The sequence below is a fragment of the Myodes glareolus genome, chromosome 5 (genome assembly GCF_982192425.1).
Source record: "Myodes glareolus chromosome 5, mMyoGla1.1, whole genome shotgun sequence".
NCBI lineage: Eukaryota > Metazoa > Chordata > Mammalia > Rodentia > Cricetidae > Myodes > Myodes glareolus.
Window position 1 is genome coordinate 61391432 of NC_142030.1, and position 24327 is coordinate 61415758.

General features: G+C 41.5%; 1 protein-coding gene across 3 annotated transcripts; it reads left to right on the plus strand.

The window, feature by feature from the left end:
• Positions 1–2441: 2441 nt before the first annotated feature.
• On the plus strand, positions 2442–24207 carry Fmo4 (flavin containing dimethylaniline monoxygenase 4). Of its 3 annotated transcripts, none has more exons than XM_048420989.3 (10): positions 2442–2700; positions 4035–4169; positions 6658–6895; positions 8224–8412; positions 9393–9555; positions 11606–11748; positions 16547–16734; positions 18869–19221; positions 22753–22822; positions 23500–24207. In XM_048420989.3, exons 3-10 carry the CDS (start codon positions 6764–6766, stop codon positions 23915–23917), a joined length of 1656 nt encoding a protein of 551 aa, XP_048276946.3. In that variant the 5' UTR covers positions 2442–2700; positions 4035–4169; positions 6658–6763; the 3' UTR covers positions 23918–24207. The 3 variants fall into 3 exon arrangements, with proteins under 3 accessions (XP_048276946.3, XP_087762475.1, XP_087762477.1); XM_087906349.1 differs by having other exon boundaries at positions 4039–4169; XM_087906351.1 differs by lacking the exons at positions 2442–2700; positions 4035–4169; positions 6658–6895 and adding an exon at positions 6916–7602.
• Positions 24208–24327: the final 120 nt, after the last annotated feature.

Below are 24327 nucleotides of genomic sequence, written 5' to 3' on the forward strand. Positions count from 1 at the left end.
AGTCGTGTGTGCCTGATTGTTTTCCCTTTCCGTGTTAAACATAACTCTGAGATACTCTTTCTAGAGAGGAGGAAGAGCAGGAGGTGGCAAGGGAGCACACAGAGAAAGGACAACTATTCTTGTTGTTAGGAGCTATTCTTGTACTTAGCGCTTTGTTTAATACATAATCCTTTGGTGTGGGTTTTTTTTTCCTCTTTTCCCATTTTGCTTTTCGTTGGGTTTTAGGAGGCAGAGCCTTGTTTTATAGCTGTGTGTGGCTTGGTACTAGCGATGTAATCAAAACTGCTCTCAAATGCACTGCAGTCCTTTAACTTCAGACAAAAGTGTACAGGGACAAGGGTTCTGTATCATCATTCTCAGCTTCGGATTCTTCCCCCACCTTAGGCAAATACTGCATCTTAGAGTGGTTTTCTAATTTTCTTTGGGTCCAAAGATTAGTCAGTATTAAAGTTTAAACCCTGTTTGCTACTTCTGAGGTCTATTCTCCTTTCACCCTAGCTCACTCTAAACTGAGAGACTCCCAAATAATCTCAGTTGAAATGGAAAAGCTACAGATTTGGAAAAAACATAATGAGCCAGGAGTCCACCTCCCCCGGCCCAGCCCCTGACTCAGCCTCAAAGAAGGCTGAGCACCAGTGAGTGTGGAACCAGAAGGCCTGAGAAATCCCTCACTGCAACCCATGGAGTCCCGGAGGTCAGAGGACTCAAAACTTCTCGTGCTCTGTTCACTCAGTAAGCCCATTTTGTGTCTGTACCTGGTACTTCTGGCCACATTGTAAGGCAAGTTGCAAAGTCACAGGGACAGTTTCCAAGGCCACGTAATGGTGCAACAGCAAGACTGAGCAGAGGGTAAAGAAGAGCCTCAGTGACAGGGTCACAGGACACCTGAGAGCAGCAGGGCTCCCACGATGGCTCCCGAGCCAGAGGTGCAGCTGTAGGCACACTTTGCCTCTCAAGGCAGTGCAGATATCAGAACGAGGAATGCACATGCTAGGTTCCTCTTGGTGGGCCCATGGGCATAATATACGCATGCTCTCCTGGTTTCACAAGGCCAATTCCCCTGATATAAGTGGTGTTTTCACACAGAAACCACAGAGGGGCTTACAGCTAGATCCTGCTGCTAAAACGCCAGGGATGGGAGCATGTAATTATAATCTCAGCTCTGGGGAAGTTCACAAAACAGGATAGCAAATCTGAAACGTTAAAAAGACAGAGAACATAGAGAAATCCTGTCTCAAAAAGAAGAAAGAAATGAGTCCAGAGCCTAGAGATACTGAGCTGTTGCTCCCAAAGGACAGCATTTAGTTAAACTGAGCAGACCACTGGGCTTCCCACTCGGGTCTTATCTGTCCACCTTTATTCATGCTGCCTTCCTGACTTCTTCAGTTGTTGGCATATCTGACTTCTGGTTCAGAAAATGATCAATGAGCCATAGTGGAGAGCATCTCAACAAGTCTAGACAGGACACCATCACTCTGGTGACTTCCAAGCATTGAGAGGAAGAACCAGCCCTGGCTCCTTGGTATTACTACCGCTGCTCCTTCATCACTTGCTCTTCCTGAGACCAGGTGAATGCCTAGAAAGTACTTTATGTCCTCAGTTTTTACCAGCCGCCTCTGCTGATTCAATCTGAGGTACACACCCACTCTGGAACCTTGAAAGTCAACACCACAAATCTTGAGTTTGAAAACGCCAAGCATCAGACAGCGGTGGCCATGCCTTTAATCCATGCACTCTGGAGGCAGAGGCAGGCAGATCTCTGTGAGTTCGAGGCCAGCCTGGTCTACAGAGTGAGTTCCAAGACAGCCAGGGCTGTTACACAGAGAAGCCCTATCTCATAAAAGAAAGAAAGGAAGGGAGGGAGAGAAAAAAAGAAAGAACACCAGAACACCAAGCATAGAAGAATGTGGTGGCCTGGATTATTTTATCCTTTTCATTTTATTTCTTTCCTTTTATTTTCATAGCTCCTATGTTGGTTTACGAGGAGAATCAAATAGCCACTGGTAGGTTTCCCAAGTTCCAGTCAGTGAACCCATACCATCCACGTATGGGCAGTAGTACTAAGTGTTCCTAGTGATCAAACTAAAAATGAAGCCATTGTGTTGGAATGTGTTGAGAGGATGGGGGAAGTTGGCGGGAAGTAGTGGGCGGATATGATCATATTTCATTGAATACATATAGAAATTCTCCAAGAATAAAAATATATAATATTTTTAATATATTATATATATTAATATAATGTATATTTTAATATATATAAAATATATAATATATAAGACAGAGAATGAAGTCAGGGTGTCGCTGAAAAGAATGAGAGTTTGGCGCCCTCTAAAGGCAGCAATGATAACAGCATGGTCTTTCAGTGCCTTGAAATTTTAGCTCTTGTCCTGAGGAGGGTGTGGAAAGAGGCGGGACTCCTTTCTTTCCAATCTGAAAGTTGCACTCATAGCTGTCACTCAAACCTCCACGGAAATTGCGGAAGTGTCAAGTCTCTCTTAACACAACTCCCTGTTGTCAACAGCGCGGTAGAAGAAGCAGCTGGCTTTTGTGTTGAAGCGAGAAGAGTTCGATCAAAGTTAGCACACTTTTCTCAAAACAAGGCTCCGAGATAGAAGCTTCTTCCTTGTGTCATAAAACAAACACCACCTTTGACTTCTAACTTTTGGCTTTAAATCCAAGAATCTGCTCTATGCTTGCAAGGTAAGTGTCCTGGGTGTTTTGCAGGAGTGTGTTTGCTCCTGGAGCCTGTTGACTGAGGCTAGCTCAATCGAGTTGAGGAGACAGAAAGGAGAGTAAAGTTGGAGGACGTCCTCCAACGGGAAGGCCCTGAGTCAGTCACAGCCATGAGTCCCTCAGCGATCCTACTCCATTCGTTTTGACCTCGGTGTGGTACAGCAGTGAACGACCCTTGGAAACCCAAATAGGAAAAACCCAGGAAAGCACAGTGACAGTAAATCAGCTTAGCTCATCATCAAATGGCGATTTCTAAGAAACCCTAGTTGATTCTGCAGTCTGCTGTCACCTATGTTTTTCCACATCTCAGAACTGTGTGCTGGTCAAGCAGGTATGAGGCGGAGTTTTGTTGTTGTATGAAGGTCCAAGTTCAGAAACTCAGGTCTCCCAGCCAGAGAGTAATATAGTATTTCTCATGTTTTAGCGTTTTTAGAATTGACAGAGATGGCACATTTTCTTAGTCCCTCAAGTTACAATTCATAACTGATTGTTAGCTCTGGATTTAGCTTGGCTGTTTGTTAGGTTTTTGCTTTGTTTGAGGGTTGTGTTGCTTGCTTTCTTCCTTCCTTTCATTCTTTCTTCCTTCCTTCCTTTATTTCTTCCTTCTTTCCTTCCTTCCTTCCTTTCTTGTGGATTTGTTTTTATTTTATGAGTAATTTTGTCTCAGACGTGATACTTCCAACTTGATAGAAAGAGAAAACTACTTTAACTGTACCTTTTCAAGAATTTCGGGCAAGGTCACATACCTGGTTACAGGCAGAAACCGAAGCAGAATTCAGATCTCTCCATGTCCATCTTCCTTATGACCTTCCCTTACTGATACAAAGCACATTTTCAAGTGGCTACCACTCTCAGAAGGTCATGGCACTCAGATCCTAATATTGAAGTGTGCAGATGTGTCTCTGTAATCAGCTAATAATCAGCACTAGAAAGACTGGTGCTGTGGTCCAGTTTTATCCCGTGGTCCACTCCAGACTGGGCAAAAGACATAGTGCCAGGATTTTTGCCAGGGCCAACTGCTCGACAGGACCTACCACATGTGCCGTCTGCATGTCTGCCTCTCTACATCATGCAATGGCCTGACTCGCTGCTTTCGTTGTCTCTAAGACTTTATTTCTCAGATCTAATCACTGAGCCTCTCTCACTCGGATTTCCACTCTTAGCTCAGTCCCTTCAGTCCCTGTACGAGATGTCCCCAGGGCATGGCAGTGGCCGGATTCCTTTGCTGCTAGTCTATTCTACTCAGATACTTGCCTCTTCACCAATTTAATCAACAACCACTTCTCCTGTGTCTTTGAAAGACAGAGCAGAGCAGAGATCTGACAGCTTCAGAGCTTCTCGTAGTGGCCGAGCAGTTCAAGTGTTCTTGGCGAAGGCCGTTTTATTCCTGGTGAGAAGCAATCCAGGTGTTCTTCTCAACTCAAGAGAATCCACAGGTATGTTTGTCACGTTTGCATGTTTTCAGGCGCTACCTCTCCGAGGGAGAAAGGGTGGAAGGAATGAACAGCAAGTAAATATTTTGTGATGGGTCATTTTATGTAAATAACATGATATTATTTACAGAGTCCGTCAACATAGGTATTTTTCTTATTTTACCAGCAGTCTATCTGAGATTGTTTCAGTTGTTATTGTTGTTGTTGTTGTTTTGGGAGGTGAGTCCAATAGCTTTCCAGCAGCTGCTATTGTCACTGTTCTATGGCTATGAACAACATGACCAAGGCAATTTTTGTTTGTTTGTTTGTTTTTAATTTAGTTTTTCAAGACAGAAATTTTATGTGTAGCTCTGGCTGTCCTGAAACTTACTCTGTAGACTGGCTGAACTCTAACTCACAGAGATCCGCCGACCTCTGCCTCTCTGAGTGCTGGAATTAAAGGCATGTACCACCACCAAGGAAACTTTTTTTTTCTTTTTTTTTATTAAATTATAAAAGTTTCCATTTCCGCCCCTCCTCCTAACACCCTCCCACTCCCCCCACTCCCTCTCCTCCTCCCTCTCCATCCCCTAGAGCAGTCAGGGTTTCCTGCCCTGTGGGAAGTTCAAGTTCCTCCCCCCTCCCTCCAGGTCCAGGGAAGGTGAGAGTCCAAACAGACTGGAGTGCCAAAATCCAGTATATGCAGAGGAAGCAAGTCCCAGTGTCATTGTCAATGGCTTTTCAAAAAGGCTCCGGGCCAGCCACATTCAGAGAATCTGGTTGAATCACGTCCTCGTTCAGTCCCAGTCCAACAGGCCTCACCAAGGAAACTTTTATAAGGAAAAGCATTTAATTGAGCTTGCTTACAGTTTCAGAGTCTTAGTCCATTATTATCATGGCAGGGAGCATGGCAGCATGTAGGCAGTGGACGAGAGCTACACCTGATCCACAAGCAGAGAGAGAGACACTCTGGGCTTGGCATGAGTTTTTGAAACCTCAAAGCCTACCTTAGTAGCATGCTTACTCTAACAAAGCCACTGCTCCTAACCCTCCTAATCTTTTCAAATAGCGCCACTCCCTGGTGACTGAACATTCATTTCTATGAGCCTATGGGTCCATTCTTATTCAGTAGCCAAGTTCAAACCTTGTTTTGCTGCTTCTAATGTCCATTCTCTTTCCAACATAACTCACTCTGAACTAAAAGACTCTAAAACGAACTTGGTAAAAATAGAAGAGATACAGATTTGAACTGCAATGAGCCATGTATGGAGACACCAACCCTCACAGAGAGTTGAACACCAGTATGCTTGGAGCAGGAAGCCCTGAGAAACCCCTCCAACCTGAGCAGAGGGGAAGAGACAGCCTCCATGACAGGGTCACAGGACACCTCAAGCACTCAGCTCAGCAGGATGCCCACGCTGGCGCAAGCACCAGGAGCTCAGCTGTGGGGAGACTGCCTCACAGAGCAGTGCAGATATCAGCAGGAAGGAGCCCTGGGTTTCTTTTGCTGGACCCGTGGGCATAGTACACACGTGTGTTCCTGGTCCCCCACAATGAGCGGTGCATGCACAGAGTTGCTCTGCTGCCGTGTATGTATTAACTTACTGAACATAGCTCCGTTCTTCAAACTTCATTTTTGAAAGCTGGAAACTGTTACTTCGGGCTTGGTATCATTAATGTGATCAAACAGGTTTTCATGTAGTTCTTGGCTAATGCTATGCTTTTCTTGTATACATTGCCCACCATGTCAATTTGCTCAATTGGTATTCTGTCTTATTATTTTTCCCTTTTATTGAAAATATATTCTTTCCTCACACAAATTTTTTATTGTTAATTTATAGACTAATTTTACATAACAAGCATAAAATATCTTGTGTATTTCAAAATATTTTCTTCGATTTATTAGCTTTATATTACTTTTAGAAGCTTGTTTAGTTCATTATTTTGTATACATGAGCATTTTGCCTGCATTTATGTATGTGAAATGTGTGAGACAGGTTCCTGAGGACAACAGAAGAATACATTAGCTCTTCCAGGACTGGAGTTAGAGACAGTTGTAAAGCATCCTGTGGGTGCTGGAAATTGAACCCAAGTCCCTGAAAAAGCCAGTATTCTTAACCACTGAGCCATATCTCTAGGAGAATATTTGGGAAAGCGACATGAGAGTGAAAGGTTCCATTAATACTGAGAGGCTACAGGAGTCCCACTGGGTAAAATGTACTAACTAAACTCAGTAATAAAAGCAACAGCTGGATTTAACTGAGCACTTGCCAGTAACACGTGTACTTCTGAACCCTTCCAACAAATACCAGTCATTTAACCTTCACAAAAACTCTAGTGATTTTCACCATCACCTGCATTCTCTTGATGAGAAAAGCAAGGAGGACAGAAGTGTGACAGCAAGTCCAAGGCCACACAACTAAATAGAGGTAAGTCCACTTTTTAAGTCAAAACAGCCCAATTCCAGAACCTGTAATATTTAATCAAACTATGATTCTACTTTCACCCACAGAGCAAATAGGAGTATTTCCAACACTACATAGGTTGAGTCCTATGTCAAGCGTTCTCTTCTGACTGTACCATACAAAGCTTTCCTTGACCTTCACACTGAACATACCATGGTCAAGAAAGTCGCAGTGATCGGAGCTGGCGTGAGTGGCCTGTCCTCTATCAAGTGTTGCTTGGATGAAGACCTGGAACCCACCTGCTTTGAGAGAAGTGATGACTTCGGGGGACTGTGGAAGTTTGCCGTGCGTAATTCCCATCCTCCTAGCCCAGTAATCATGATCTGGTCACATGCAGCTTCTGCTCACCTGGTTATCAGAACAGGAGGAACTCGCTGCATCGAGCGAAATATGTGTGTGGTGCCATGATAAACCCTGTGTGGGATGTTGTATGAGATGAAGGAACCTTAGAAATTGGCAAGGCATAGGCAAGGACCTGGAATAAGAGTGGAATCTGTTATCATTATAATATCAACATTGTTTGTGATGGTTTCTGGTCTTGTACATTCTAAAGGTTGCAGAGTGCCACATCCTGCAAGCTGGACAGTCTTGGTGAAGAAGGAGAGGATTGCACACTTGTGAGGATGAAGTTGGAGTAAAGTAGTAGTGCCCCAACTCCAAGACACTGTTTAGGTCTTACAGAGGGATCATTCATTCAGAATGTATTTATCATGTCGCCCTGCCAGGATACAATGGTGCACAAAACAGGCAGGGACCCTCACCATCCTCCACATATTCAAGAAAAAGAACAGACACAGTAAAGAGGTTCTTGTAATGCAACATAAGAAAGAGGCTCTAAGATTCAGATCACCAGTGCTGTGAACCCCAACAGTTACCTTCTCCAAACCCCTTCGTCCCAGACGGGCTCTAGGAGAAAAGGACAGGGAAAGAAGAACCTTGAGAGGGAAATGGAGATTGACCTCAGACATAAGAAGTTCGTTGGTGCCTAGAAGGTAGATGCTTTCGTTGTTTTGTTTTTCAGTGATAGAGATCAGGACCAGAGAATGGGCTAGGGAACACAGGAAGAAGCAGAGGTTGCCAGCATATGCTGAATCTTTTCTGATGTTTGAGATGGGAGGGAGGGAGAAAAGGCTAATGAGGGGATTGGGTTTTGTTCCTAAAATTAGAATCTTTGATGTTTTTAATGGCAATGGAAATAATACAGTCTGCAAATATGAACAGAGTGTAATGGGGGAAACTGTAAAGCATTTCCCTGGAGAAAGGCAAGGAGAGACATGTCTAGCATGAGTGGAAGGAGTCACTATGTCATGGCCAAGACTGACCATGAGCCTTACCTCAGTGGAATCACTTAAGGACAATTTTGTACTGTCATCAGCTGCTTTGTTTGTGATGAGGCAAAGATACTGCACTTACTCATTCCTGTCCCAATAAGGATGTCTTATCATGACAGTATGGGCACCCAATTCTAGGTTTTCTGGAACTCTTTAAAATTATAAATACAATGCTAATTGCTCTGAACCCCTCTTATGGATGACCATGAAGCACCAAGGCAACTAAGGGTCTATTCAAATTTGTTCCTTTTTTCCTGTATGCTAATTATATCTCCACTACAGGAAACTTCCAAGGACGGAATGACCAGGGTCTACAGGTCACTAGTGACAAATGTCTGCAAGGAAATGTCATGTTACAGTGACTTCCCATACCAAGAAGATTACCCCAATTTCATGGACCACAAGAAATTCTGGGAGTATCTCAGGGAATTTGCTGAGCACTTTGACCTCCTGAAATATATCCAGTTTAAGGTAAGATGGCTTGGGTTATGGAAAGTTCATGAATGGCAGCTGGCCTAGTCAGTAATCTAATGGAAATGAGATAACCAAATAAACTTTTCTTTTATTTTTCTCTTGATAGGAATAAGATAGATAATTTCCTCACTGTTCCTTACTCAGATCATTAAAATACTGAATTTCCTGATTCCTCTTCTAAGTGTCAAACTCTCTGTCTTAGGGTTTCTCTTGCTGTGAAGAGAGACCAACTCTTTCAAAGGAAACCATTTCTTTGGGACTGGCTCATAGTTTCAGAGGATTTGTCCATTATCATCACAGTGGACCATGAGGGGACATGGTGGTGTTCAGGCAAACATGGTGCTGGACATGGAGCTGAGAGTTCTACCTTTTGATCCACAGGCCACAGGAGACTATGTGCCGTACTGGGCGGGGCTTGAGCATAAAAGTCAGCCTCCACAGTGACACACTTCCTCCAACAAAGCCCCACCTACTCCAAGACCACACCTCCTAATAGTGCCACTCCCTATGGACCAAGCATTCAAATACAAGTCTGTGGGCCATTCCTTTTCAAACTACCACAGCCGCATTATGGATAAAACTTAGAATTTTTTCCTGAGAATAAAGTAATGATTCTATTTAAGAAACCCAATGGGAAGAAGTGACGATAACTCTCAACACGGAAAGTATAGTGGAGGAGAGTTTGCTTTCCTGGCTTTTCTCAACACATCAGCGTTTATGACTCATTCCCTTCTCACCAACAAAAAGGCCTGTTGTTTTTTTTTTCTCCTTTCAATGGAGGGATCCAGTTGTTCTAAGTCCTGATCCACTTAGGAGCACCTCTGAGAACATACACGGTGCTTAATTTATCTAAGAATCAGATAACTGATACTTACAAGCCTTGTTTATATCATAAGTTACTCTATTTAAAATAGTAGAGAAGTTTTATACCAGTCACAGTGTGAGAGTCAAAGGCAGTGTTGGTCTTTTGCTTATAGACTACTGTGCTCAGAGTAACACAACGCCCAGACTTCTCTGAAACTGGCCAGTGGGATGTTGTCACAGAGACAGAGGGCAAACAACACAGAGCTGTATTTGATGCTGTCATGGTTTGTACTGGGCAATTCCTGAGTCCCCGTTTACCACTGGAGTCCTTCCCTGGTGAGTCAGTTCTACCTGAGTCCATCAAAACTCTTTTGGGTTCTTTTAGAGGAAGAATGGTTTGCTCATAATTGAAAATACTTCAGCAGGCTTATAGAAAATGTCATATTTGTTTATATTTACTTAGAAATTACAGGCACAAAAATATTTTGAGTGGTAAAATGTCCTGTTTTGTGTATAGTTTTACTATCTGTGTACTAGTATAAGCACTGTGATTGAAGCCTTATCATACATGTCCACTTCAATATAGTGATCAACTAAAACATAAAATATCAGATCTATCATTTTTAAGAAGCTTTAATTTGGAAAGGTCATTTGAATCAGGACTGGTCTATGATTCAAAACCTTGAAGTAAAAGAGTGCAGAAGCTGGACAGGTAGTTTTTAAAGGAAACAAAACAGAAATCATATATTTAAATGAATAAATTCACCCTTTAAAATTGCCTATTACACCTCTCCAATCAGGGCGTTTCAAAATCTCCTTTGAAAACAGTTGGGCACATTCTTTATTACATTTTTATAATTGGTAAACTTTTCTCTTTGAGGTCCTAATCAGTTATCTAAAAAGCTGACAGCTACTCAAATTCAGATGTGATAAATAAAAATTATGGAAGAGAGGATTACTGAAATGTAGTAAAACTGCTCCTAGTCTGTTTTCTTAGTGACATTGAAGGCGATTAGTAATTAAAGTTGTCTTTTCTTCTGTTATTTTTTATATGTGCATGTGATCACAGTATCTGTTGTGTGGCATACACACATGTACAGGTGCCTGTGTGCAGATGCACAAAGGTGAAAGGAAGATGTTGGGTCTTCTGCTCTATAACTTGCCACCTTAGTCCTTTGAGATAGCATCTCTCGCTGGCCCTTCTGCTGGGCTGATAACCAGCAAAGCATCCTGTCTTCACCTCCAACAGCACCTGGGTTCCAGGCATGACTGAGGCCACATCCAGCTTTCTACACAGATGTAGGATTAAACTCAGGTCGTCATGGCTACATAACAAGCACTGTTACTCAGTGAGCCATCTCTTGGAAATATTATTTTAAAAATCAATCACAAATAAACGGAATATTCAGTTTAAAATATGTGTAGGAATTGAGTGAGAATTCATCCTATAATTTCTCAAGAAGCAATATTCGAAATGCTGTTTTTTCTGGGTTTGATATCAGGGATTGAACCCAGACGGATCATCAGGTTTGATGGCTTATCTCCTAGCCCATTGCACCCTCCAGTGACTCTTCATCAATGTTTTTATAAGTTGCCTCTTTAAATAAATGTATTCCAGGCTATTTTGCTGTAGCTATTATAAAGGGAATTATTTTATTCATTTCTGTATCAGATCTTTTTCCATTGATATACAGCAATAATACTGATTTTTGTATGTTGGTTTAGTATATTACAGTTTTGCTTAATTAATGAGTCTTATGAGAGTTTTGGGGGGTATCTATGGCATTTTCTATATATAAAATCATATTCTGTGCCAACAATGAAAACATCCTTCTTTCTGAACTGAATGCTTTTCTCCCTTCTTCTTCTTTATTGCTCCAGCTAGGAATTCCAGTAGCACACTAAAAAGTAGTAATCATCGGCACCTGTGCTCTGCCCCAGACATAAGGGATGCTTTCAAACTTCTCCCCATTTGATATGATATTACCCATGGGCTTATTTTGCACGACCTTTATTATATACATGTATATTCACAGTATCCACACTATGGTGTCCACACAGAAGTCAGAGGACAAATTGTAAAAGTCTGTTCTCTTCTTCTACTATTTGGTTGCTGGAAATCAAACCCAGGTTGTCAGGCTTATCAATACGCACCTTTACCCATCTTAAGCCATCTCCCCAGCAGTTATCAGGATTTTTAACAAGGCAGGTTGCTAGAGATCTGTACTTGACCTCACCAAATCCCCGAAAGACTGGTTCTTCATGTGTCTTCTTCCTTGAGTAGTGATACAAACAACACGCGTCTGTCTCTAGAATTTCCCTATCATTGTGTACTGCAGAATTATAGCTTAAATATTTCAAGTAATTTTATCCTTCCTTGACTCAGGAATCCATAAGTTTAAAGGACAGATCCTCCACAGCCAAGAGTACAAGATTCCAGATGCCTTTCAGGACAAGCGCATCGTGGTGGTTGGTCTTGGGAACTCTGGAGGAGACATTGCAGTGGAGCTCAGTAGAATAGCATCCCAGGTACACTATTTCTAAATCAGTGTCTCCGCCCTTATCAGCATGAACAGTGTCTCAGAGAAGTTATCAAGACCAAAAACGCCTTCCCGATTGGTAAATTATGTTGGCATAAGGTAAATGAGGAAAGCCCCAAGGCCACTCTTCGTCTGCCATGTCAGGAGAACACACTTTACAGAAGCTGACTGTGCTCAATGGACTCCAGAAAAACCAAGTGAACAAAATAAGATCTCACTATGCAGCCTCACCAAACCTTAATTAATTCTTGCTTCAGAATCCCAAACTCTGGGATTATAAGCAACCAACACCTAGTCATCTTTCTTTTACATGAACCCTCTGTAATTCTATCAAAACCCCATGTTAGAACTCAATGGTAAGATTGTTTGTCATATTTTTCTGTATTAGGGTTTCTATTTCTGTGAAGAGACACCATGACCACAGCAACAATTTTTTTAATATTTTAAGTGTATTTATTATATGTTTAATGCATTTACAAGCAAGAAATGTTGATTCAATTTTATTTTTTAATTTTTATTCATTTTACATACCAACCACAGTTCCCCCTTTCACCCCTCCTTCTACTCACTCCACCGCCTCCACCCCCAATTCACCCCCTATCCACTCCTCCCAAAGGGTAAGGCCTCCCATGGGCAGTTAACGAAGCCTGGCACATTGAGACAGGACCAAGCCTCTCCCCGCTGCATCAAGGCTGAGTAAGGCATCCCACCATAAAGAATGGGCTCCAAAAAGCCAGCTCATGCACCAGGGATATATCCTGGTCCTACGAGCAGGGACCCCTTAAACAGACCAAGCTACACAACTGCCGCCCACATAAGGAGGGCTTAGTTCTGCCCCATGCAGTCACCACATTTGTCATTCTAGTGTTTCTGAGTTCCCATGAGCTTGGTTTAGCTGTCTCTATAGATTCCCATGTCATGATCTTGGCCCCCCTTGCTCATATAATCCCTCCTTCCTTTCATCCACTGGACTCCCAGAGCTTGGCCTGGTGCTTGGCTATAAATTTTTGCATCTGCTTCCATCAGTTACTTGATGAAGGCTCTATGATGACTGCTAGGGTAGTCACCTATCTGATTATAGGAGAAGTGTTGTAGGAAGAGCGGCAAGCGCACCACACTGGGTGCCACTCTGTAGTAGGAGGACACAGGCCTGCTTTTTGTCCCGGCCGTTCAGCTCCTGGCTAGCATATACCTGAAATAACCACATGGAAATTGCATTAATTAAATTACTGCCTGGCCCATTTGTTGTAGCCTCTTATTGGCTAACTCTCACATCTTGATTCAACCCATTTCTAATAATCTGTCTGTCACCACGAGGTCGTGGCTTACCAGGAAAGATTCAGCATGTCTGACTCTGGAGACTCCATGGCGGCTCTCTCTGACTCTCCCTTCTTCCCCCCCAGCATCCAGTTCTGTCTTCCACGCCTACCTAAGTTTCTGCCCTATCAAAAGGCCAAGGCAGTCTCTTTATTCAACCAATGAAAGCAATACATCCTACAGCATTTCCCCTTTTTCTGTTTAAACAAAAAAGGAAGGAAGGTTTTAACTTTAACATAGTAAAATTACATATAACAGGTATCAAGCAAGAATTAGAGTTACAATATTTAGATCTATTCTATCTTTTATCATAACAAAGGAAAACTATAACTATTTATCAATTCTTCAACTCCATCAAAGACTCCAGAAGGATATATTACCTAAGTAAACAAGAAATAAGCAACTTCCAAAACTCTAGAAACGACAGAGACATCTTGCTGCCTGTACAGCACCCAAAGTTTTTTTGTACCGTTGGGGCATCTATCTTCAGCTTACAGGCCCATAGTACCCAGCAGACTTTTTCATGAAGCAGGAAATTTTAAAGATAGTTCAGTCATTTTCTTCTGTATTCTGCAGAATGTCTCACAGACTCTTTCATGAATCAGGAACCCCAAAGGATCATCTCACCTTTAGGCAAATTCAGCAGTCCTCTCTCTGCAGGTTCTTTATGTCCAGTTTATGCAGCAGTCCAGGCAAGAGGAGTTTCTTGCCCAAATGGCTAACTAAGTCCATAAGGAGCCTCTTCGATGCCCATCTTCTTCTCGAAATAGCTTGGTGCTACCAGGAGCAGATATGTCTCATTGTCATGAAAAGCCCTAAGTTATTAAAACATTTTAAAAGCCATATTCTGTAGTCTTTGAAAGATATGAAGAATAACTATCTGAAATATATCTATGCACATCTTGAAAATCTAACTAACATGACTCCAAGCATGACTATTATCAATGATTATCCATTAACAACTTATATTCCCTAATTATACATAACATTTTTTAAATGAACTACACAATCACAATACCTTAATCAAGATCAGAAACACATATACATATAACAAAATTGACCTTAAGTTTATATCAGCAAACCAAGATTCATACCAATGTGAATTAATTATATCTATATCATCTCCCCCTTTAAATGTAAAAGAACGTTTATAAGCAATATTTGGGAATATGAACGTACTTATTTCTCTCCAAACTTCTTCCTGCTGTATGGGGGCGCTGTTAATCAGGTCTTTCATGGTGTATCCTGTTTGCTAGGTACCTCTCAGTCAGCAGTTGGGCAAAGTAATTTTTTGAGAGTGTGCACAACAACCTTTTAGGAGGGCATGGTCTATCATACCATATTGATCTAGAAGCAATCCACATGTTCTCATCTTCTGTGAAAACAAAAGAAGAACCTCTTTTCCAAAGCATCATATCCTTGGACCCAAATTCTGAAGTCATTATACCTTTATAATATACATGCTGGATTATTTTAGCAGACCACACAATGAAATGTCTTACTGTACTTAGCCCCTTTACAGTCAAGAAATTTAAAGAAAACACAAAAATATATATAATCCAGACTCTCTGTGAATTTTCCATTTTTACGTGGCTTGTTTTTTTTTAATCTATGACTATCTGTACACTGTCTTTTAAAGACTTTAACCTTTTTTTTAAAGCATTAACTTTATTTTATGAATCTCTATACTCTTTATCTTTTATCTTTCAAGCCTCCTTAATTTATTCAACATTGTGACCCATTTGGAGGACTTTTATGTTTGAATCTGTCCTATTGCTTTGTCTGTAATTCTCTACTGTTTTGAAGAGCCTTTAAAATAGTAAGCAGCTTAATTGCAGCTGCTCTGGATGTTGGCTCCACCTCTTTCCAATTTCAAAATGGTGGACGTACCATTTCTGCTAGCTCTGAGGCCGCCAGGTAGGACTCAGGGAAGGCCTGTTCAAGCACCCTCTACACTATTGCTTAGGGTCTTAGCTGGGGTCATCCCTGTGGATTCCTGAGAATTTCCCTAGTGCCAGGTTTCTCCCAACCCCATAATGACTCCTTCTATGAAGATATCTCTTTCATTTTTCTCCCAGTCAATCCCTTCCCCAACTCAATTATCCCATTCCCTCATGTTCTCACCCACCATCTTCTCCCCTCTACTGTCTCCTACCCTTAGTTTACCCAGGAGATCTCATCTATTTTCCCTTTCCAGTGAGATTTATGTATCCCTCTAGGATCTACCTTGTTACCTAGACGAACATGGTAGGTACTCACTCATAAATGGATAACAGATGTAAAGCAAAGGATAACCAGACTGCAATCCACAGCTCCAGAGAAGCCAGGTAACCCAGCAACTCTTATGAAGGAAAACACTTAGTTGGGACGGCTAACAGTTTCAAAGGTTTAGATTATTATCATGGGGACATGGGAGCATGCAGGCAGACATGGTACCAGAGAAGGAGCTAAGAGCTCTGCATCTTGATCCACAGGAAACAGAAGGAGCCTGTGTTCACACTGGGTGTAGTCTGAGCGTAGGGGACTTCAAAGTCCGCTCACACTCAAGATGGCACACTTCCTCCAACAAGGTCAAACCCATTACAACAAGGCCACACCTCCTAATAGTGGCACTCCCTGTGGCATATGGGAGCCAAATACATTCAAACTACCACAGACTCCAGCAGATCTACTATCAGATCTGTTCTTTGTTTAAATATAAAAGCAATCTTTAATTTTTAAGTATGTGAGATGATTTTAGAAATACTGAACAACTCATAAGTTAGAGATATAGTTCACATGCATGTATTATAGGAAAATTATTAAATCTCAAAGAACAGGTTTATATTTAATTTAGTTACAATTGCTTTTCTAAACCTTTTAATTCTCTGTTATTCATATGTTTAAAAAATTTGCCAAACCAGAGCCTGGAGACCTAGCCTAATCACCCACATAAACGCTTGCAACGAAAACATCAGGATCAGAGTTCCATCCTCAGGAACCCCATAAAAAACCATCCTATGTGTACTGTTGGGAAGAAGATTCCTGGGGCTCACTGGACAGACAGTCTCACCTGATATTTGAGCCCCAGGTGCAAATGAAAGATCTTGACTCAAAACAAACAAACAGCCAAACAGGTAGATGACTCCTGAGACATGGCACCAGAGGCTCACCTCTGGTCTCTGTACATATGTACATACACATTCACACATATCTGCACCCATGTAGACCACAAACACACATAGCCAGACAAGCATATAATACTTTTACAATATTTTACAACTATTACAACTCAATTTTCATAATTCTACAAATAATATAATGAAGATACTATAAATCAAGTGATGTGTTTTAGGGTAATAATAGCAACAAGAACATCTGGTCATATGGTCATCTGTGTTAGAAAACCAGAATATAATTTGAAATGCGTCAAGGAAAAAATTACTTCAAGGTGTTTGATATGTGTTTATCCTTCTTGTTTTTCTTTCCAGGTGTTTCTCAGCACTAGAAGTGGTGCCTGGGTTATAAGCCGCTCTTCGGGTGGTGGCTACCCTTTCAATATGATGCTCACAAGAAGATATAATAATTTCATTGCACGCGTTCTGCCTTCATGTTTTATAAACCCTGGTAAACAGTTGCAACTTAACCATGAGATTTATGGATTAAGCGTTGCAAAAGGGTACTTAATTTTTTATTTCATGGAAAACCTTCAGTTCGTTTTCACCATTTTTACTAATATATACAAATTTCACATCAGTGAAGTTCCATAATGCATAGACCATCTGCTATTCAAAGCCGACCTCCATTTTCTCCTCCATCCTTCCTCTCCCTGATATCTTCCCCACATTTAGTAGCCACTATTCTGATTTTAGCTTCCACACATGGTAATGAAAGTGCAACAAGTTACCTTTTTGTTTTATGTACTTCATGTAACATACTCTTCAAGTCTCTCACCTTTTCTGAGCTGGAAGAGTTCATTTTTCTTTAGGCTGAAAACACTATTGTGTGTGTGTGTGTGTGTGTGTGTGTGTGTGTGTGTGTGTGTGTGTGTATGGTGTGACACTTTTATTCATGCATTTGTTGGTGATTATTAAGGATGACTATACCTTAGCTATTGTGAATAATGCCACAGTTAAAACAGGCATGCAGACATCTCTTTGGAATGATGATTTATTACTTTTGGATTTATACCCAGAAGTGAGACAGACATATGCTATCTAGTCGTGGTTTTTGTGTTGTTTGGTTAGTTGTTGTTATTGGTGGTGTTGGAACCTCTCTAGGTTCTTCTCCATTTTGGATGGAGCACAGTCTACATTCCCGCCAAGAGTGCGAGTAGTCCTCTTTTTTTCATATCTTCACCCACGTGTTTTCAGAAAAACAATAGCCATTCTAACTGGAGTGAGCAAGCCAGCATCTCATTGTCAGTCTCATTGGGATTTCTGATGGGGAGTTTTAACTCAACATTCCTCATTCTGTATTATCCAGAACGTTACTTGTTCTATAACTACACTGTCTTACACGGCACTGTCTTAGTTCCTCCTGCTACGAGCTTATTTCCCTGGGACACTACCCATAAAGCTCCACGGCAGTTCTTGAAACAGGCATAGTCTCTGTTTAGTAACAACAATAGTAAAGTCACAATGCTAGAATAAAGTTAAGGATGAAAAATTTCATTTCCAACTTGAAAGGAAATTTGATTTGGCTTTGAGGCTTCTTGAAACTGCTGCCAGCCAGAAATGCAGCGTGCACAGCATCAGTGATCACAGACGGCTGTCTTTCGCCGTGTTTTATGATAAATGTCTGGTCTGACGGTGGTTAGAGGTGGGAATTTCTGAAATAATTCCAGAAAGCAGGAGTTCCTGAAATAGTATTTCTTACAATACCGCCCTGTAGAATTACACATTGGGAAGGAAAAAGAACTTTGAATTCACGTGATGTCATTAAATGTGACTATAATATATGCCTAACTCAAATATTCTTCAGCAGCATCTATTTTAAAGGATAAGGAAAGCAAGTGACGGACGACAGTGTGACCTCTGTCAGTTTTATAAAGACCATGTGACTGATGTAACTGTTTAATAACAAAAATAACCATTCGTGTAAATAGGTTAATGGTTTTTATTTTACACAAATAGTTTTTTTACTGATTTTTTTTTCTTGATCTAATATAACTTTGGGGGGCCTGGATGATATGGAACCCCAAGCTGATCATCAAATATTTAGTTGTATATTCTGCCTTTATACTTTAAGCATTTCTGTGCAATGGGTATAGCTCAGAGGTAAACCACTTGCCTGGCATACGTGAGGCCCTTGTTCAATTTCCTAAGTGGAAAAGGAAAAAACAGAAGAAAAAGAAGCAAAAGCACTGCTCTAGAAGTGAATTCCAGTGGATCGAGTCAAAAGAAAGTGCTGGGTCACTGCCTGAGGGTAAAGACACTTGCTGTCAAACCCGAGAACCCCAGTCCAGTCCCAAGAACACACAGGAGAAAGAACCCAGTCCCTGCAAACTCTCTCTCTCTCTCTCTCTCTCTCTCTCTCTCTCTCTCTCTCTCTCTGTGTGTGTGTGTGTGTGTGTGTGTGTGTAATTTTTAAAAAGGGAATTGCAAATTGAGTTAGGAAAGAGTCATTTTCCACATGCCTTCTACAAAGAGTAAGGAAACAAGCATGTTTTATAAACGCAGTTATTGTTTTCAAATTAGACACTGGTCAACTTACTTCCTTGACTTGGCAGATAATTTAAAACTGACTGAAGAAATCATTTGCTAAGGTCCCTTGTAGGTAACTATAGTGAATATGTTTCTCCTCGGTCAAAGGAAAGAATCCAAATTTATCGTGAATGATGAGCTGCCAAGCTGCATCCTCTGTGGGAAAGTCACTATGAAAACCAGCATCAAGGATTTTACAGAATCCTCTATCATCTTTGACGATGGGACAATAGAAGTCAACATTGATGCAGTGATCTTCAGTACAGGATACGAATTTTCTTTTCCCTTTTTTGAAGAACCTCTCAAAAGCCTTTGTACAAAGAAGATCATGCTGTACAAGCGAGTCTTTCCCCCAAATTTGGAGAGAACAACATTAGCCATTATTGGCTTGATCAGCCTTACGGGGTCTATCTTAGCTGGCACAGAGCTCCAGGCACGATGGACTACAAGAGTATTTAAAGGTATGTTTGCTGCATTTAAACACAAACGCATCAACTAAATAGTAAAGTTACTGGCCTGCCATTTACCTAATCAAACAGACATGAGCTAAAGTAATGTAAAATACTAGAAGCTAATTAATGAGCAATTAACCATATATCTGTGCGACACTATATGTGACGTGTTTATGTCATTTCATCCAACTGAAGGTAAGAGAGCTGATCAAGTGCTTTAGATGAACAGAAGTTTAAAGATCCCATTCTACTCTAGTTCAGTCTTGCCTTTTGGCACTAAAAGAGGAATTTTATATTGCTTCCAAAGAATAACATTGAAATAATACATCCTGCGATGAAATTCAAAGTCTCGAGACAGTGGCTATCAAGTGTGGTAGAGCAGAGACGCTGCCCCACACTGCAGTCTGTAGCCTAAGCTGTTCTCTCAGTCCCAAAGACCCCCAAGCAGGGATTGAAAGATCCTTGGCTTCACCACAGAAAGAAGTTCAAGACGAGCCAGTATGAAGAAGGTCTGGAGTTGATCAAACAAGGCTCTTGGGAACAAAGTAAGGTACACACATCTTGGCTTTGCAGAAAAGTAACTTTCACAGCAATTGTTAATTGTGCAGGAATTCTTGATTCTGATCTGGTGAAAGACTTCAACCAGATCCCACGCCCACATAATTTTCCCTGTCTGTCTATCTTGCCTCATAACTGTTCACACATGCTTATAAAAATTTGATTCTGGGCATTACTTCTTGTCTGTTATTGCTCCAAGAAGCTAAAGGTCATGAGATGCAGCTTGTGGGGTCCAGTCCCAGATTGAAACTTATTAGCTTTGTAAAGATCTCTTAAGAGCTCAGGTCTTTCATCTATATAGTATTTTTTTAGGGATTTTTTAAAAATGTGTACTTTTTACAACAATTACCAGAGTACTTGACCCCCCTTGAAAGTGCACTAGGCCATAACTGTAGCTCTTACTATTGGCATCTTACCACACCAGTTAAGTTGGCAAGCATTTTAGAGAACTCCAGCTGTATTGTTTTTAAATATAAACAGCATTCACTTTGGGACCAAACAGATAACCTTAATAAACAAAAACAGTCACCAGTAATCTCACACTGTAATTGCAATAGACACCAACCTGAATTGAAAACCCATGCTTGGGGTTGAAGCATTAGCTCAGAGGCTAGGAAAACTTAATGTTCTTGCAAAAAAAAAGAAGAAAAAAAAAAGCAGGTTCAGTTCCCAATGCCTCTATGGCAAATTATGAGCAATTTCAAGGGATCCAGCACATACATACAGGCAGACTCTCATACACATAAAATAACAAATACTTTTTAAAGCAGTCTTTGCTCCCTTACGTTAATAAGTATTCAATTTGTATTTATTTATTTGACTCTTTAGGTGGCTCTGTTTAATATGTGTTTTGTAGTGCTGGAGTTTGAACACAGAGCCTTGCATGTGGCCAGTAAACAATCTACCACTGAGCTTCATTTTCAGCTTTTATTCATTTATTTATTTATTTTGACACAGGCTTTTACTCAACTTTTCAAGCTGACCTTGAATTTGTGATCCTCCTGCCTCAGACTTTGAGTAACTCAGATGACAGGGCTGCACCACAAGGTCTGGCTACAAAAATCATATTTGAATGGAAGGAGAGGATAAGACAAGCTTATGAGATCCTTATATTGCAGGAAAGGAATCACAAACCTTCATTAAATTATCAAAATTTGTATTTTTTAAAGACAATTAAAGTGTTTTCACAGCAGTATCCAAAAACTTTAAAACCACAGAAGACCCTTTACTACCTAGTGTTGTTTGTGTACAATGAGCTGTAAAATATTTATTCATATGATACAGTTGGCAAGACACAATTGGATTGGCTCATACCACATAAGCAATTGCACAGTCCACCGGAGAGCTTCCAACAAACAGCTCAGCAAACAGTCTTGTTCGTTTTTGACAAGATAACAAAACCCTGGCAGAAAACACAGCACAGAGATGCGTCAGACCTTACTCTGAGGTTAACACAACACACCTTAGGATCGCCAGTTTTTCCCAGGCAGGGCAGGACTGGCCAGAATAGGATGAGGAACAGGGCAGATTACCAAGATCACAAGTAGTCAGAGGCCAGTAGGGAAAGCTGGGGTGGGGGAATAGCTAAGGGTATAAAGTTCCTTACATAAAGTAGGTCAGGGTAAAGCTCCAAAAAAACCAAAGGGACAGAATGAGATTTTAGATTCTGGGAGCTGGATAACTGGAGAAAGGTCAGAGTCCGTGAGAATAGGCTAAAATTGAAATGAGCAGAGGCAGGGTTCAAGGTCTGCAACTGTCCTAAGGAGACTTATCACCTCTCTAGAAGTGGTGGCACCTGGGAGGATGGGGCCGATAAATAAAGCAGACTAATGTCTCATGCCAGCTCTATTCAAAGCCTCAGACAGGTTATACTCTGAGGGTTAAGAAAGGTCACATGCTCCTGGCTGTAGCGGCACAAGCCTTTAATCCCAGAACTCAGAACGCAGAGTTAGGCAGATCCCCGAGTTTGAGGCTGGTCTGGTGTACAGAGCAAGTCCCAGGGCAGCAAAAGCTACCCAGAGAAACCATGTTTCAAAAACCAAGACAGAGAGAGAGCACGCACTAGAGAGAGAGAGAGAGAGAGAGAGAGAGAGAGAGAGAGAGAGAGAGAGAGAGAGAGAGATCATATGAATAAAGTTCTCATGAGTTCAAGTTGTATACAATCACAAGGACCAGGCATATGTGGCAAAAAAAAAAAAGAAAAAGTAAAACAAAACGTACTTCCATAGAGCATATAAAGGATTATTTAAACATTTAATTGAATAATAACGGCAAGCAACAATGAAAAATCTGAAGTAAACTCACTCCTATCCGCTACACCTAGGAAGAGCCTGAAAACACATTCCAAGAACAGTTCCATGCCTTGAAGAAACTGAGGTCACAAGACTCTGGTTCTCTTGGAGTGTTCTCACAAGCACTCAGTTTCCTACTTACCCTAAATTCCTGGATCATGTTACAACAGAGATGGTCCTCACAGCATGCCAGAGAAAGCACCCCTGAGGCTGAACACTGCCCACACAGGAGACTTCCCAATACGAAAACTACCTCCTCTAACATAGTTGACCTCGCAGGGCTAAGAAAGTGGGGCTCTAAATGTGTCCCTTTAAACAACAAATGTCTTGAACACACGCACGCACATACACAAGAACCACACAGGAGTGTTGCACAATATAATATAGGTTGTGTTGAGAGGGAGAAGGGGGAACATGGCAGTGGGTGTGGAAGAACTCCAGCAACTGCTGGAGCAGACGTGATGACTGGTGTAGATGGCACAGCTGAGCATTAGGTCCCCCGACATTCCTCTGAGAATCAGGCAGTGAAGGTCCCTAGTTAATGGGATTTCACCTCCAGGAAGTCCCTGGGTAGTGTAGTTCCACACCAACCTCTGAGGTAGGAGCAGAGAGAGGCCAGAAATGAGAGGATGCAGAACTTAAGAAGAAGAAAAGCCAATGTCTTTCCTGTTGCTTCTGGTCTTGCTCACAGGGCTCTGTAGCATCCCTCCATCCCGGGAACTGATGGCCGAAGTCACGAGAAAGGAGCAGCTCATTAAAAGGTATGAAGAAGAGTAGAGCTCTCTATGGGAAAACATTAGTAAGTTCTGTGCAGCTACCTGTGTCTCGCACTCAGACCCTGTCTGTCTGCCTCCCTTGCATAGGAAATCCAGTCTAAGCATTTACTCCTCGCCTTACAAGACTCGCTTGTCTCATCTTCCTCACTCCTTAAACTCGATGAGCACCAAAATTCAATCCCACTCCCAGATTGCTTCATCCTGGCCTAGAATTTAAAATATCATCATATAATTGTGCTGTCTGTATATGGACTTTTTGGTGATGTTTTCTAGACTGGGCTTCAGCTCCTCAACACAAGTAACCCTCATCCCTCAGCCTCCCCAGTAGCTGGGACTATTCCTTTCTTTGTCTATATATGAAATGCCTTCTGATCCTGTTCATTCATTCACAAATCTTGTTTGGACAGACATGAGTTAAGCCTCATGTCATTCTCAAACTCCCCAAGCTGGTTTCCTAAATGCTTTCCTTTCTACTTTCTATAGCAAAATTTCCCTCACCAATATACTTGCTCTCACTCATTCTTTTCTATAGAAAAGCATTCCCAAAATAAAGTGTGACCTAACAAAGCAGTAACAAATGGTAGAGTGAAGAGTAAATCTCATAACTCAGGAGATGTAGAATAGGGAGTGGTTGATGAATATTGCTTCTGTTTTGCCCATAGGGGTGTGATTAAAGATACTAGTGAAGACAAACTCAACTTCATTTCCTACCTGGATGAGATCGCTCGGTGCATAGGCTCAAAACCCAACATCCCACTTCTGTTCCTCACGGATCCAAGACTAGCCTGGGAAGTTTTTTTTGGACCATGTTCCCCTTACCAATACCGCCTAATGGGCCCTGGGAAATGGGATGGAGCCAGAAATGCCATCCTGACCCAGTGGGACAGGACCATAAAACCATTGAAAACTCGAGCTCTTCCTAGGTCCCCCGAGACTGCAACTCTGTCACGTTCCTTAAAAGTTTGGGGGGCACCTCTCCTACTTGCCTCTCTTATACTTTTCTATAAATCTTCAATTTTTCTTAAATTGGTGCAAGACAAACTGCAAGGAAGAGTTTTCCCTAGTCGTGTACTATGGTAGACCCCCCCAGAATCCTTGAGTTGGTCCCCAGTGTGACACTGGAGGAAGTATCTGGGGCACCTTCATAAACAGATGGTTCTGTGCTCAAATACTGGGTCAGTTTTCATAGGTTGTGTCATCATAAAGCAAGGCTGCCTCTTGTTTTATTACATTTCTGTGCATTTATTTGCCCTTCCACCTTCTACCATGTAAGGACACAGTACAAATCTCTCAACAGAAGCTGCCACTATGGCGTTGAAACCTGTGACCTCACAAATCATGAGCAAAATAAAATTCTTTTATATTACCTATTTCATGTCTGTTGTGGTGCTGGGAAATGGCCTGAGATACCTAGTTTCTGGTTGCTGAGATTTGATATCAGTGGTTGTGAGGGCTGCATCAAGTCACAACAGTTCCACCTCAAGCTTCTT

Excerpts from the sequence above, each read along its gene's own strand:
- Fmo4 (XM_048420989.3), top strand. The coding sequence starts at position 6,764 with ATGGTCAAGAAAGTCGCAGTGATCGGAGCTGGCGTGAGTGGCCTGTCC. Across the intron at positions 11,749-16,546 it reads TCAGTAGAATAGCATCCCAG|GTGTTTCTCAGCACTAGAAG; the intron begins GTACACTATTTC and ends TTTTCTTTCCAG. Across the intron at positions 22,823-23,499 it reads AAGGAGCAGCTCATTAAAAG|GGGTGTGATTAAAGATACTA; the intron begins GTATGAAGAAGA and ends TTTTGCCCATAG.